Here is a 14,862-nt window from a genome sequence, read left to right as displayed (position 1 = left end):
TTTTCCCTATTGAATAACTTATGATGATTAATCTTTTGTTGTTTTTAGTTTCCGAACAATTTCTTTTTTGTCATTTGCAAAAGGTTCCTTCACTAGTCAAATACAGCAACATGGTTGGAGCAGAGGTGGTCCCCGTAATTGGCATCAATAACTAGATCTTGTAGTCATATAGAGCGTAGCATTTATTTAAGGTTCTCGTTTGCACCTAATTCGCAGTCCTAGTAATTGTTAATGCCCTTCATCTCTCGAGTGTTCCATATGCACAGCTGTATAGAAAGCCAGTGGTTTCTTGTCATGTGCCTAAGAAAGTGCCTGAAGCTTTAAACTTATGGATTGGCGTAGTGTCAAAGTGCGAATGTATAGTGTCAATGCCTTTTAGAGGTAAAAAAAGTTTTTAAAAATTACAATTTAAATAATAAAATACAGAATTCATGTTATTTTTAAATATGTTATGTAATTAATGTAATAACGCAACTCATATGTGGCAAGCTGTGGTGAGTTGTGTTCAAACTCATACGTAGGGGTGAAAATGGACTGGGCTGGGTCAAGCTTTGGCCTTTTACTGGCCCAAGCCTACGTCAAAAAAAATTCAGCCTATCTGGTCTACTGACCTATTAAAGGCTTTATTTGTAAGTCAAACCCGGCCCATTTTTTAAAATAAGAAAGTCTGACATGGCCTACAGGCCTTGCAGGCTTCCCACTGTAGATACTAAGCAAAAAAAATAATTGTATAGAGCAAAGAAATTTTCATTCATGCATGCACTAGACTTCTCATAAGAAAAAAATGACAAACAAGAAAGAGTCAACATAATACCCCAGCTCTAGAATGTATATCATAGAGGAATAGAGTCAAAGAAATGGAAAAAATAAGAAAAATACAATTACTGGATGCTGAAATAAAGTCTACAAGAGAATATCATTCATCTAAAAATCTTTAAACCACCATCAAGACAAGGGAAAGAAGAGTATTATTGAAATATCTTTATCAGTAACATCATAATCCAACAAGGTACCCATTGCTCCATGGTATTACGTTGCAACATCATGTAAAATTTGGAGACATTAGACAAGTTTTCTTTTCATAAAATAAAATAGCACAAAAAGTAAAAGATATTAGTATTTGGTACTTTGCGTCTTTGCCACATAAAATAAATATTGATATTTTATTTTAATAAATTAAATAGGCCAGCTTACAAGGCGTAGGCCGGGCTAGACAAAATTGGCCTATGACCTATTTATTAAAAAAACTTTTTTATAAGCCTAAGCCTACTCTACTTTTATGAAAGGTCGGGTTTGGGCCGGGTTCAATGTAGGCTGGGCTGGGCCAGCCTGGCCCATTTACACCCCTACTCATACGTAATTAGATCAGTTTAGGCGCAACTTGTTTGGTATAGGAGAAATTTTTTAGTATATGAAAATCATGATTTCCAGTATAATGAGTAATTGAGTTTACTCGGAATGGTATAAAAAAGTTGTTTGGTAGATGCAGTGGCAGACCCAATTAATTTTATTTATGTCTGCACATTTAGGGATGGGGTTCGTGGCAATGCCCTCAAATTTATTTATTTTTTAAATTTTAAATGTATTAAAAAACAAAAAGAATATAAACAAAAAAAGAAAAGAAAAATGGAACTTACCACAAAAACAAAGTATCTTTTGAGTCCTCAACAAAAACTACGGGACCCAATTTAATCACTTAGTAAAAAATTGACTCGTGATCCCTCTGAATTTCAAAATAAACTCATATTTCTTTTTTAGAGACTAATGTAAGTCTTCTTTGAATTTCAGAAGAACCACAATTTCAACTAACCGGATCGATTTTGGAATTCAGAAGGACCAAGAGTCGGCTTTTTGAGAGTCGACTTTTTTTATTCAAGAGATTAAATTAGGCCCTGTAATTTTAATTTTTGCTGAGGACACAAAATATACTCTCTCTTTTTCCCCCAAAAAATTATGTGTGCACTTGCACTAATACATGCCCGCCCTTGCGTAGATGTAAATATTACTGGGAATATTGAATAATTTTATTGAGTATATGTTTGGTTGATAGTAAAATATTACTAGTAATATATGATGAACTTACGAAACTAACTTTTAACTTTTCAAAACACCAAACCTAGGTTTTGATGTAAGCAAGGGTATTTTTGTCTCCCAATTTGCTTTTCAGTTTTCCCTGGTGTTGGATTCCTCAATTACCACATTTTTTGGTAATCTAAAATTTTAGTTTTCTTTGTAAATTTGATTACCGGCAAACGAAGGTACTCGAGAAAGGCATGTTGTTAACTTGTACCAAACATGGCAATTCACGTTTACCAATGTAGCTTTACCAGTCATATTCAAAAATACCTTGTACCAAACGCACCTTAAGGATTTTCGTTTGTCTAATATGAAGGTGCTGTTAGGGGGTATTTGGTTGAGGAGTTTTGTTTTGTTTTTTTCGGAATCGTGATTTCGATGCATATGTTAAAAAAGTAAATTTTCCAGAAATATTATTAAAAAATTATTTGATAGACTAAAATATTTCAAAAATATTGGTTTAAATTTTATGATTTTATATTTGGTGGTTGTCAATAATATTTGAAATATGACTTTATTTTACAAATTAACTTTTGATGAAACCGACTTGTCGATTCAACCTTGGCGAACTGGATGATTGTGACGTTGGGGTTACTGGAGCGAAATAGCATGAAATGGAGAGAAATCCTGTAAAACTGTATTGTGAAAAGGAAAAGAGGAAAAGAGGAATTATCCTGTAAAATAGCATTGTGAAAAGGAAAAGAGGAATTCACTATTTCTCCATTGATTTTTGTCACAAAACGTCATGTTTTGGGTTCAATAGAGATAATTTATCTCCATTGACTAAAGAAATCTTTTACTCATATTTTAATCATGAAAATATTAAAACAATAATTATTTATGTTTTATTAAATTATATAAAATTTTCTTGGTAATTAAGAATTCAAGAATATCACCCATTTATTTAGTGATATTATTCCGTGGGATTTTTATTTATAATTTTAAGGCGCAACTCAAGGGGACTTGATATGGGTCAGTTGCATTAATTTAGGTGTAACCTTTTTTATTGGTTGCATAAAATATTTAAAAATAATAATTTTATAATTTTTTATTTAAATTGCAATTTTTAAATTTTTGACAGCTTTTTAGAATTTAATGCTGTATTTGTTTTGATGATGAATAACGCAAAATCCTGTTTGAGAGAGATATTTTTTATTTTATTTTTTTGTAATAGAGAGAGATATTTTGGCTTGAACGGAATGTGTTGGCAATACTTAAGTAATTCCTGTTTACAAATTTTAATTTTAAAAGTAAATTTTCAGTAAAATATAATACAGATTTAATTTTAATTTTAGTTTAATTGGGACCAATCCTACCTAAATAGATTTGGATATCAGATTTTATTTTCTCTACCCGATGAAACATATTAATATAATTACCTCAATTTAAAAAGGAGATTAATGTAAAACGAAAATATTATTTTAATCACTTTAATATTTTATAAAACATTGATATAAAGTATTAAACATAAAAAATAAAAAAGGTTTTTCTTAGCTCAAATAAACTCAACTCCAATAAACTTAATTGACTCAATTTTCTAAAAACAAAAATAACTCAACCTAATATGTGATTGTTTGATATTAATACGGCATTCTATTATAATATAAAAAAATGTGAAAACGAAGCTAAAAAAAGAATAGAAAGTAAAAAAAGAAAGAAACGATTGTGAAAGATAACAGGTGAAATTAGGTAAGATAAGATTAAAGGAATCATGATGGGGACACGAGCCCTTGATGGGAAAGTACAGAAATGCAATGAGACAGAGGAAAGGTGCTGAGAGGACACTGTTACTGTCATTGGTGGATGCAGATAATTAAGATGTGGACCACCAAACCTGTACTTTTAAGTTTTAACCCACGGCCTCTTGCGATTTTCTGCATTAATTTCCTTGCAAGGCAAGCAGCACGAGGTGTGTGACTGAAACCTTGCTCCTCTTAATACATAAAGAGAAATACATTTGTCATATTATATGATAAATAAATAGTTGTTATATTAAGAAAAAAATAAAATAAATTTATTGAATGATGTGTCCTCTTATTTTTTTAATATTATATAATTTATCTTTTTCTTAACATAACAACTATTCATTTATCATATAACACGACAAATGCATTTTCCATAGATAAATCACAATCGATTAATAGCTAGTAAAAAAAACCATCTCTAGTACGATTTCCAACGACAATGGGTGAAAATTTGAAACCCATTGTGATATATATTTAATAACAATTTTATTTAATTGAAATAATTGATTTATATATAATTTTGTGGGATATGATCCGTTTACGGTATTTTTTTGTAAATTACACTAAGTACGACCGGTCGTACACTGTATGGTTAAAGTATGATCGGTCGTACTTAGTGTAGTTTGTAAACAAAAATTTTTGTAAATATAACATGCCCCTAATTTTATTGCGCAAAAGTGATAATAAAAATAGAAAGATTAAATTAATAGAAATAATAACCTAAAAATATATCAATTTATCAAAATAAATATAAATAAAAGTAAAATATAAAAATAATTGAAGTCATTAAAATTATCTAACTTTTGTCTTGTGCCGTTTTTTAGTATAAACAAGCCAAAAACTATTATAATAAAATTTATATTAATGTTATCTTTATTAAATAACATTTACCACAAAATTGCTTATATTGTATATTAATATGGACTAACAAATAAAACGAAAAATTAGGCCGTTACTCAATCACATGAATTTACCTTTCGCTTGAGATTACTTTAACCCACCTTATATTTACACACAACATTATCTTTGGCTGAAATCTTTTTATAACCTTTTTCCCTTTCCCTACCGCGAAAGAATAGGTACTTATTTACTAAAAAGTATAAAAAGGTAGGAATAAAATAATATTAATTAAAAATAAGTCAATAGAATAAATATAATTTTTTTAGAACTTGATTTACTATTATTGGCATGAGCCAAATTAATCTCAAAGTATACAAATAAAGATGTACTTAAAGAGATAAAAGTGTAGTCACAGAGCATATGGGTCTAGAGGTGGCAAAGTGGACTGTCCGTCCCGCCCTGTCATCAATCCGTTAAAAAATGAGTGAGTTTGTCTCGCCTCGCTTTTGAAAGTGGATTGAAAAACTCAGTCCATCCTGCGTCCTTTGGCGGGTTGGGCAGCTTGGTCCGCTAATCCGAACTTATTTTACACTGACCCGTCTCGGCCCGCCATCAACCCGCCAAAAAATGAGTCCGTCCCTCCCCGTTTTTGAGATGGGTTGAAAAATTCAGCCTACTCCGTTCCGTTTGACGGGTTGAGCGAGTTGGTCCACCGATCCGAGTCCGTTTTACCCGCTCTTGTGTTCAACTTTTTTTTCTTTTTCTTTTTTTCTCTCTCTCACTCTCTGCGGTTGAAGTGCAGCCGATCCAGATCCTTCATTTTACAAGCACAAATGTACAGACGCTGAAAACAAGAGTCTACAAGCTAAAAATTTTGGTTATGCATGTATGGTGGCGGGTTCCCTGTAGTTTATAGTTTTGAGATTCGGGACAAACTTTGCCCCCAAAAAGAAATTTCAGGGCAGACAAACATAGCACCTTTCTTCCTTATGCCCCCTACTACAGGGGGCTACCTTTGTTGGAAATTTCTCTATCGTTTACAACTGTATTTTAATGATTATAACTAACCCCCTTCCCTAAAATTCTAAATGTTCTTAAATTACATGTTCAAATTTCAAAGTAACCTTAATAGGAATATGCTCTGGTGTCATTAAACTTGAAAAAGTTTGACTCTAATAATTCCAGAGGATAAACTCCGAACAACGTTAGAACCAAGCAATTAGCCATCTCAACCGATTAGCAGACCAATTCGAATGGCATGGCCCTACGGTCTTGTCCTCTACGTTTATTTAGTTGAACAAATGCACATCATCGCAACCGAGCTTCTTTCACTTCTATTTAAAAAAAAAAAGCATAATTATTTGAGGTCCCCATGGGTCCACTATTCTTTTGGGTTTTCCGAAATTTGGGCTAAGCAATGGAACGTGGCTTTTCAGATTTCTTCAGGTTGTAGGTCCAATACACAACAGTTATCTCTCATTCAGGGAGATCCTTGTACAAAATGACAAAAGCTTTGCAAAATCTGGAAAGTGAATCATTATAATCTACTACAATTTTTGTATGTCACGTGACGGTGATAAAGTGTGATATTTCCAAGAAATTAAACAACACTATTACTTCGATTATTAAACATGAACACCATAGTTATTATATTAATTAGGTCTTACATTTTTATTTTTAACTCCCAAAAGAAAATAAATATTGTTAGAAACTAAATTATGGGCAGAGAATGATGTCAATTCATATTTTTATTAATTAAAATTAAATAATATTAATAAAAAATATTTGGAATAAATTATAATTAAGATTAATTTTTCTCATATTGTACGGAATAATTTTATTTTATATATATACATAAAAATATCTGAATTTCATATTTTCTCTCTCTCTCCTTCACATAATCCCAACGAAACACGGACTTGCTTTTTTCTTTGAATTGTGCGTGTCGGACACGTGTCCGACACGCGGTCAATATTTTGAGACATGTGATCAACTTTGGACACGCTTCGACACGCAGTCAACTTTTTGAGACACGTGGTCAATGCTCGGACACGTTTTTTTTCTTAGTCGTAATTTTATTTTATTAACTAAAAATAAAAAAATTCATTTATAAATCAATTTTTTCTGTTATAAAATTTGACATGAAAAATAAACATTTTTTTTTTTTATATTTATGTTATGAAATTTGAATATTTGATTGATTATATGACTTATTATGGACTGTTATATCTATTAAATATAAATTATATTTTATATATTAAAAATATTATTTAATATCAAAACGTGTCCTAACGTGTCAAAATATGCCATTTTTTAGAATTAATGTGTCAGCGTCTCGTGTTGTGTCGTGTCCCGTGTCAGTGTCCGTGCATCATAGCATAATCCTATATGTATCCCATAATCACCTTAAAGAGTTCAAACTTATGAGAATAATAATCACTAACTTACTTTAAAGAAGTAATTAGAATAATTATAGTAAAAGAAATTATGAATTGTTTATTACCCATCAATTTTATTTGTATCTAACGACGTGCAAGGAGAATGAACTGTTAATGAAAAAGTATAAAAGTTTTAGACTCATATTGGTTTAAATTTATCATTCTCATGTATCAAACATAGGTGTAACATATGGTGTGATGCACATGCACTGTAAAGTCTTTGAATGTCCTTCTACTTTTATTCAATGAGAAAAGAGAATTGTAATATTTGGTAGATAACCTGATATATCCTGACATAACCTACTCCAACCACTTTATTTTCAGAACACGGCCTTTAAGGTTAGCTTAATATTTAAATAAATGGTGCATTGGATGAGGATCATTGGCGCTGGAAGAATTGCAAGACTAATCCCACTTCAAAGGAAAAGTAATTTCTCTCTAACCTTCAAAAAAATTATAAGAATTTGTTTTGGCCATGTTTAAACTCACCAAAACAAATCATTGGGCATTCAATTACTAACTGAATTACGCTCGAGATTGAAAAAAAATAGTAATATAGTTGAGTCCAAAGTCCAAATTCGCCGACTAATGTCTTACCTCACAAATGACAATATGATTACAACATTTCAGTCGTAAGGATTGCAAATACAATACTAATTTTGGACGTATTTCTTGTTTTTTAAGCAATTTTGCACTTATTTCAACTAATAGGGATCAATTCCTCGGTGTTATAATTGGACCACTTGCATTTACAATAAATTACAAAAAATATTGGGTCAATGGATTACGTGTTTAATTGATGAGTTACTGATCATTTATTGAACTGCTGAATTATATAATAATAATAATAATAAATATAAATATAAAATTATAACCATCATAATCATGAAGTTTTTTTTTTTTTTTTTTGGAAAACATCATAAAGTAAAGTTGGTTTAGTAACAAATGTTATAAATTGCATTCTCATGCTTCGGGCTTGAATTTCAACACTTTTCAAGTAATGCCGTTTCAATATCGGTGGAACGCAACGGCGAATTTAGAAAAAAAATTTAATATCTGCACACTTAAAATAGAATAAAAGAATAAAGGAATATTTTTAATAAAATTTAAATATATTAAAGTAAAAAATATAAAAAGAAAAGAAAACTTTAACTTAATATAAAAAAGTAATCCAGAGTTAACTAAACTGTGACAATAAAATATTTTGGATCATCAACAAAAATTACGAGCCTCAATTTAATTTCCTAGAAAAAAAAGTCTACTCGTAATCACTCAGAATTCAAAAATAATCCCAGATAATCAAAATTATGATCTCTAAAATTCAAAAAGATCAACATTAATCCTTCAAAAGGACTAACATGGATCTATTTTAAAATTTAATGGAATCACAAGTCGATTTTTTTAAAGAGAATAAACTGAATCTTGTAATTTTTGTTGATGAATCAAAATATTTTTTTTTTCCCCAAAAATTTGTGTGTGCATTTACACACAGTTGTACACACAGGTCCGTCATTGGTCGAGCCCGATTCAGGTTGGTAAAAAACAATTATCTTCTTTTTAGTCTACATTTGTAAATGGATAATGAAAGATTAATTTGCACCATGTTAAGTTTAGAATATTAATTACTTTAGTAACAATATAATATTTTTCTCAGGTCTTGAACCATTATATGGCTCGGGTCACATACTCACGTACGTGCATAATTTTATAGGATATTAACACCTTAACACGGTGGTTTCTCTCTCTCTAAATTTTAAAACAAATAAAAATAAAATCTAAGATAACAACATATTTACTTTATTGTGAGTTTATTTTATAATAACTTTTAAGGAAAATAATTATTTTATCTTGTATAAAATAATTATCTTATGCAATAAAGATAATTTATCGGAGTTCACTAATTAAAAAAAAAAAAATTGACACTCATATCGATATATGTGTAAAAAACAGATGAATATCCCCTAGTTTTAAGAATCAAATTTGTAGAATTAGAAAGCAATATCAGTTTAGATAGATTGAAACTGATGAGAGCACTACCGTGAACAGAAATATAACAAAAAACATAATAAGAAACAGAACCTAGTTCTCAGTGTTTAGCTTAAAGGTACTTTTATTTTTGGGGTTACATAGGACACTTAACATACTTTAACAAAAGTTCATGTTACCAAACTGAAGCCCAAAGTAAATTTTGGGCATAAAGACACTACTACATAAATAAGTGCATATTATGGTTGCTGAAGGCTTTTGCTGGCAGCTCCCCCAGGTTCTAGTGGGATGATCTGGGTTTGTGGTTGAGGAGCATCTGCCGGAGCTCAACCGGGTCAATTTCAACGGCGTGGTTGATGGGCCTATAGTAACCAGTTACTGGGTCTGGGCCCCAAGCCGAGCGGGCCTCTGAAGCATCTCTTGTCACAGGCTTCTCTTCTAAGCTTCTCACCATTCCACTCCTACGCGCAATATCACGCAATCCAACTCTACCAGAAACATCAGACGCGACCGCATAACCTCGCCTATCATAATATATACATTAAAATAAGGTCGAGCACGATAACAATTACATAAAAAAAATTTACACTAGATCAAAATGAAACTCAACATATAATAATACTAATACATACATATCGGCCACAAGCATCAAATTGCCAATTTAATTATAATAAAGAATGATAATAAACATCTTATATGTTGAAAGAAAGAAAGAAAAAACTTAACGAAAGTACTAAATGGATAAGTTATATAAGAATATATGTTAACAACCATATCTATCCATATCAGTTGCTGTTGTTGGCAGATATGATTGGTTTGAATTTTGTATTTCCAACAGCTATGTATCATATCTCAGCAAGATTAGTTTGTTAGCTTGCTGATAGGTTTAGTTTGAATTTTGTAAATAGAATTAGTTTGTTTAGTTTGTTTCAATTCGTTGTAACAGCATAGTCTACTTATAGATATCAGTATAATGAATACGATCAACTTGAACTTTCACAAAATCTATTAATATATAAGCCATATGAATTGAAAATAATCTCAAAATTGGAACTGACCAATGAACTGGAATTTGGGAGAGAGATTCAGCAACAAGTGCAACAAGACGGTTGGCTTGTGAGAGAGAGCGGGCCATCTTATATTAAATGATTGATTCCTTAGTTTGCTGCTGCTGTGAAAGCTATTCTTTGATGTTTGTGGCGTTGGAGAACGCTTCCGCAGCAGCCACCACTCTTTCGTTCACTATTCTTCTCTCTCTGTCTGTGTGTTAGGGTTTGTGTGGCATACTTATAGAGAAGAGAGAGATTAAGAGTGTATTAGGGATGGCGTTACTGGGTTGGGTAACTTGGGTTGGCTTTTTCGGAAAACTGGGGGCAGAACCAACGGTGGAAAATTTATTCACTGTTATGAGTTTTATGTGCATCTCCTATTTACAATATGGGATATGCAACTTTGGTGTTACCACGTATAGGAAAAAGTGCAGCAACATTTATTTTTCTCAGGATATATGTGTGAATTCTGATGTTTGTTTTTTAGTACAGGATACGATCACTTATCCTAATGTTAAAAATTTGTTGCAATTTTTCTCATAAGCAGTGAAAGAAAAACTGAGGAACCCTTACAATATTTTTGTTAAATCATTTGATAAATAGTTTATTTTAATATTAAATAAAAAATAAGACACGTGTTATATTGAAAATAGAAAATGCGTAAAAAATTTCACTGCATCAATAATACCGAAGAAATTCTCCCAACGGTGACGATTTGAGTGCGAACAGCTAATCCAAGATCTGCTACGGTCATGACACGCGTTAGTAAGGAATATTACTTTTTTCACACACATTCATGCATATATTTTCTTCTTATGACTATGATGATAAGCATGCGTTCCAGTGCTGACTCAAACTCAGTTCAAATAATATTTTAACATCTCTTTTAAAACGTCTCGTGTTATTATATACAACAATAATTATCTGCATAAATAAGATAATATCGCAACTGGTAAAATAAGATCAAAGTCTACGCATAAACTACAAGGACTTCGCAATCGTCCACCTCTTCGCATGCGGTATTCAATGGTCTTGGGCTCATTGCCATGAGAATTTATAGTTAAAAGTAAGAGGATGTTTGGTATAGGTATTTTGTATAAAATGATGGGGAAGTGGGGTGAGTAATATTTAATTACTATGTTTGGTATGAGTTTTGTTAAAAAAGTCACAGCAAATAATTTTCCCAATACTTTCCATTTCAACTACACAATGGCAACAAATTATCCTCTTGAACCTGCTCCCTATCATTTTGGATTGTGAATATAATATCTTAGTCAAAAACACTCTTCTGATTTGCTGAGAATGGAGCTTGCCTCAATCATTTGATAACTTACCGTAACGATATACGTTTATGTCATTGAAAATTTTGTAAATTATTTTTAACATTGTTGAAGTAAACAAAAATAATTTTTTGACATGGTTACAAAGTCAGGATAACTAGTTAACGAATAGTAGTCAGGCAGGCATGGAGTGAAATATTAATTTTTTTTAATATTCAAAAAATTAAAGGGTATTTTGATATTTTCGATTCACATTTCCATTAATATTTTATCATCAACCAAACATAGCATCGGTAAAATGAACTAAACTTTCCCGTCAAAATTTTAGCCAACCAAACTCTTTTTCGTCATTTACCCGGGCTCAAAAAATTTCTATCAAATCCCCAACCATCTTTTTTTTTTCGGTTAAAAAAAATATATTCCATACCAAACGCCCCTAAAGTTCATAACTTCTTTCGTTTTTCCGCATACATAGCAACTAGTGAACTTCATGCTTTTTAAAAAAAATAAAAATAACATCACGGATTTCAAGTTGAGAGAACAGGAGAAAAATATTTATGCCGCAATTACAAGAGTGTTTTACTCTAAAATTAAAGTAAATTGAGAACAACGATTGGCGTAGTTGATCAAGGATTAGATACATATTTTGTTAGGGTATGAAACTTATTGATACGATAATTTTATTTGCGGATGATCTATAATCCTTTGAGAAATCCTTAAAAATGTTAGGGTGTTTGTCATGATTTTTGTGAGATACTCGTGTCTAGTTTCATTTAAAATTTTCATATATATAAAAAAAGAGTTTGGTGTTTGTCATTTTAAATGATATAAGTTATGTCATTTTAGAATAGAGATAGGCACATAAAAATGGAAATCATGAGAGAGAGAAACTGAGTGATTTTTTTTAATTTAAAATTTAAATAAAAAAATTATTTTGTGTCTATTTCTCTCTTAAAATAACATAACTTTATGTCATTTAAAATGATAAATATTTTTTTTTCATAAAAACAATGGATTTTATAAAAGTTATGTTGTAGGAAAAATGATTATGTAATGTTATAGAGATTCATTTTACGTGCCTTAGTTTTTTTTTTTGTTTCAAAAAGTGCGGGCCACACAAAATGTGTGTGTAGGAAATTTTTGTGTTTCAAGTTACATGATGAATACAAACCCTAAAAAAAATTGAAAGCAAATTTTAATAACTAATTGATATAAAAGTGAATAGACATCTCTTACGAGGCGTTTGGTAGAAGAAAAAAAAAATTTACTAGGAAAATATAATTACAAGGAAAAAGGTGAGAAAGAAAGTTTGGTAGGAAAGTTTAAAAAAAAATTGTTTGGTACCGCAAAATACTGCTGCAAATTGTTTGGTATCGTATGTCACGTGTCCCGTGTCGGTGTCGGTATTACATAGGTGCATCCATACATTTTTTAAATATGATAATAATTTTACCTATAAATTTTTTAGTAAATATAAAAGTTTAGTTTATTTTAGAGAAATTAATATATTTGTATACATGCATGAAAATCCTATATATTAGTGAGTCTTGTATGCTACATTGCTACCTCTGTTTTAAAATATTAGTTATTGAAAATTACTTGTAAGGTTTAAGGACTTTACTAAATATTTTTAACTTTGAGAAAGTATAATTTATTACCTTTTCTCTCTCTCTCTCTCTCTCTCTCTCTTGATCAATAGTTTCTTCTCATTTTACTTAATAAATATATTGAGAGGTAAGAATAAATTTTGAAAAAAAAATAGTTCATGCCTTTTTGTTTTAAAAAAAATTATTTTTAAAAAATGATTAAGATTTTAAAAGAAAAGAATAGATATTAATCCTCATATAACTAATAAAATAATACATTTAGTTTTCACCAAAAAAATAATAATAATAATACATTTAGTAGGCCATTGAATCAAATCAAAATCGACAACAATTGCACTGGGCAATAGGTGGCCACAAAACGCGGGATAAAGCCATAGTATTTATCACTAACGCTGCGATCCAATCAACTAAGATAATATTGTTAATTAGGAAGTGCAATTAATTAATAGTAAATCAAATGCACAAAAGGATATGGGTGGTAACAAATCCAGGTAGGATAGTTTTGGGCTCGATTCATCATACAAGTAAGCTTATTTTTTTATTATAATTTAAGCTAAATTTTCATACTCATCGAATTAACAAACTAAACTGCGAGTAGTTGCAATGCCAGTCCCATATAGTTTGGACTTTGGACGGCCTAGTGGGTTTATTACATGTGGTTCAAAATACATGTCAAATCTCAATTCAATCATAACAAGGATCGAAATGATGATAAAATAATCGGGCCACCCTCTTGATTTTCATATCGCTCTTATCTTCTATTATAAGGGTCACTTTTCATATCCATTTCAAAAAATAAATATCTTCTCATTTTTAAATGTAAAAAGTATTTCTCACTACTTGTGTCATTTTACTTTTATCGAGATAGGACTTATATCTCTCTTTTATATGATCTATCTCTTTTTTTTATTTAAAATAATATAATTTTATATCATTTAAAATGACACACACTTTTTTCTTTTTAAAAATTGAATTTTTTTAAATCTATAACTTTTATTATTTAATATGAATATATATTACTTAATTTTATAACATTTGAAGAAAATTTTATTATTTTAAAATTATACGATACTCTATTTTTAATTTATTAATAATATGAGGATATACTATCCATTAATAGTTGTTGTACAGTGATCCATAACTTAACCAAATACTGTTAGCACAATAATTAAGAGTGAGTTCGAGTTTTGGGAGTAGAAATTTTTTTATGAGAGAACGCCCCCTTTAATATGATACGCGAATCGGATGTAATCCAAAGAACGAAGTTGTTAGAAAAGAAAAAAAAAATGTGATCCATAACTTCTGTCAAGTTTGTTTAGTGTCCGAATTTAATCCTTGAATTGGCTACACTTGGAGAATTTAAATGCTTTAGACTAGGTCCTAGATAGAGTTAAGAATTCCATACGTTCCTCGTGATAAAGTCGATAGTAAATTGTAGCTCAAACCCCTGTAGCGCTTGAAAACTTGGGACAATGCTTTTGACGAATTACAGAATTAGTGGGAATGTATGGAGCTAATTTTCTGTTATCCAGCACCACATGCTCTTCGACTAAAAATAAAAAATGTGAAATATGAATGGAAATAAATATAAAGACAATGATAATATAAAATTTATATTTTTATTATATTTGATAAAAGAAGTATCGAGTAGGCAACTATTATGTGATTCTGGAACACGAAAAATATTTTTTAATGTGTGAGATTCGTTGCTAACGTCTAACTCAAGGTAGTCAAAAATTCACTTTAAAACTTAAAATCGGCATTTATATTTTTTTTTTTTCGTCAAAACATTTTCGTTAACATTTCCCTTATTTTTTTATTTTTTCCTACAATTTTATGTT

The 14,862-nt window shown here is 30.3% G+C and overlaps 1 protein-coding gene across 1 annotated transcript; it reads right to left on the bottom strand.

The window, feature by feature from the left end:
• Positions 1-9,167: 9,167 nt before the first annotated feature.
• LOC133294560 (late embryogenesis abundant protein Lea5-like) lies at positions 9,168-10,431 on the bottom strand. The gene is made up of 2 exons (XM_061493250.1): positions 10,144-10,431; positions 9,168-9,609 (listed from the first exon to the last, which is right to left on the bottom strand). Exons 1-2 carry the CDS (start codon positions 10,218-10,220, stop codon positions 9,366-9,368), a joined length of 321 nt encoding a protein of 106 aa, XP_061349234.1. The 5' UTR covers positions 10,221-10,431; the 3' UTR covers positions 9,168-9,365.
• Positions 10,432-14,862: the final 4,431 nt, after the last annotated feature.

Source organism: Gastrolobium bilobum, unplaced genomic scaffold (assembly GCF_033153095.1).
Source record: "Gastrolobium bilobum isolate Gb01-03AN ecotype WA unplaced genomic scaffold, APGP_CSIRO_Gbil_v1 utg5188, whole genome shotgun sequence".
Classification (NCBI taxonomy): Eukaryota; Viridiplantae; Streptophyta; class Magnoliopsida; order Fabales; family Fabaceae; genus Gastrolobium; species Gastrolobium bilobum.
The sequence above is the reverse complement of the archived record's forward strand: the minus strand, read 5'-3'. Positions and strand labels throughout refer to the sequence as shown.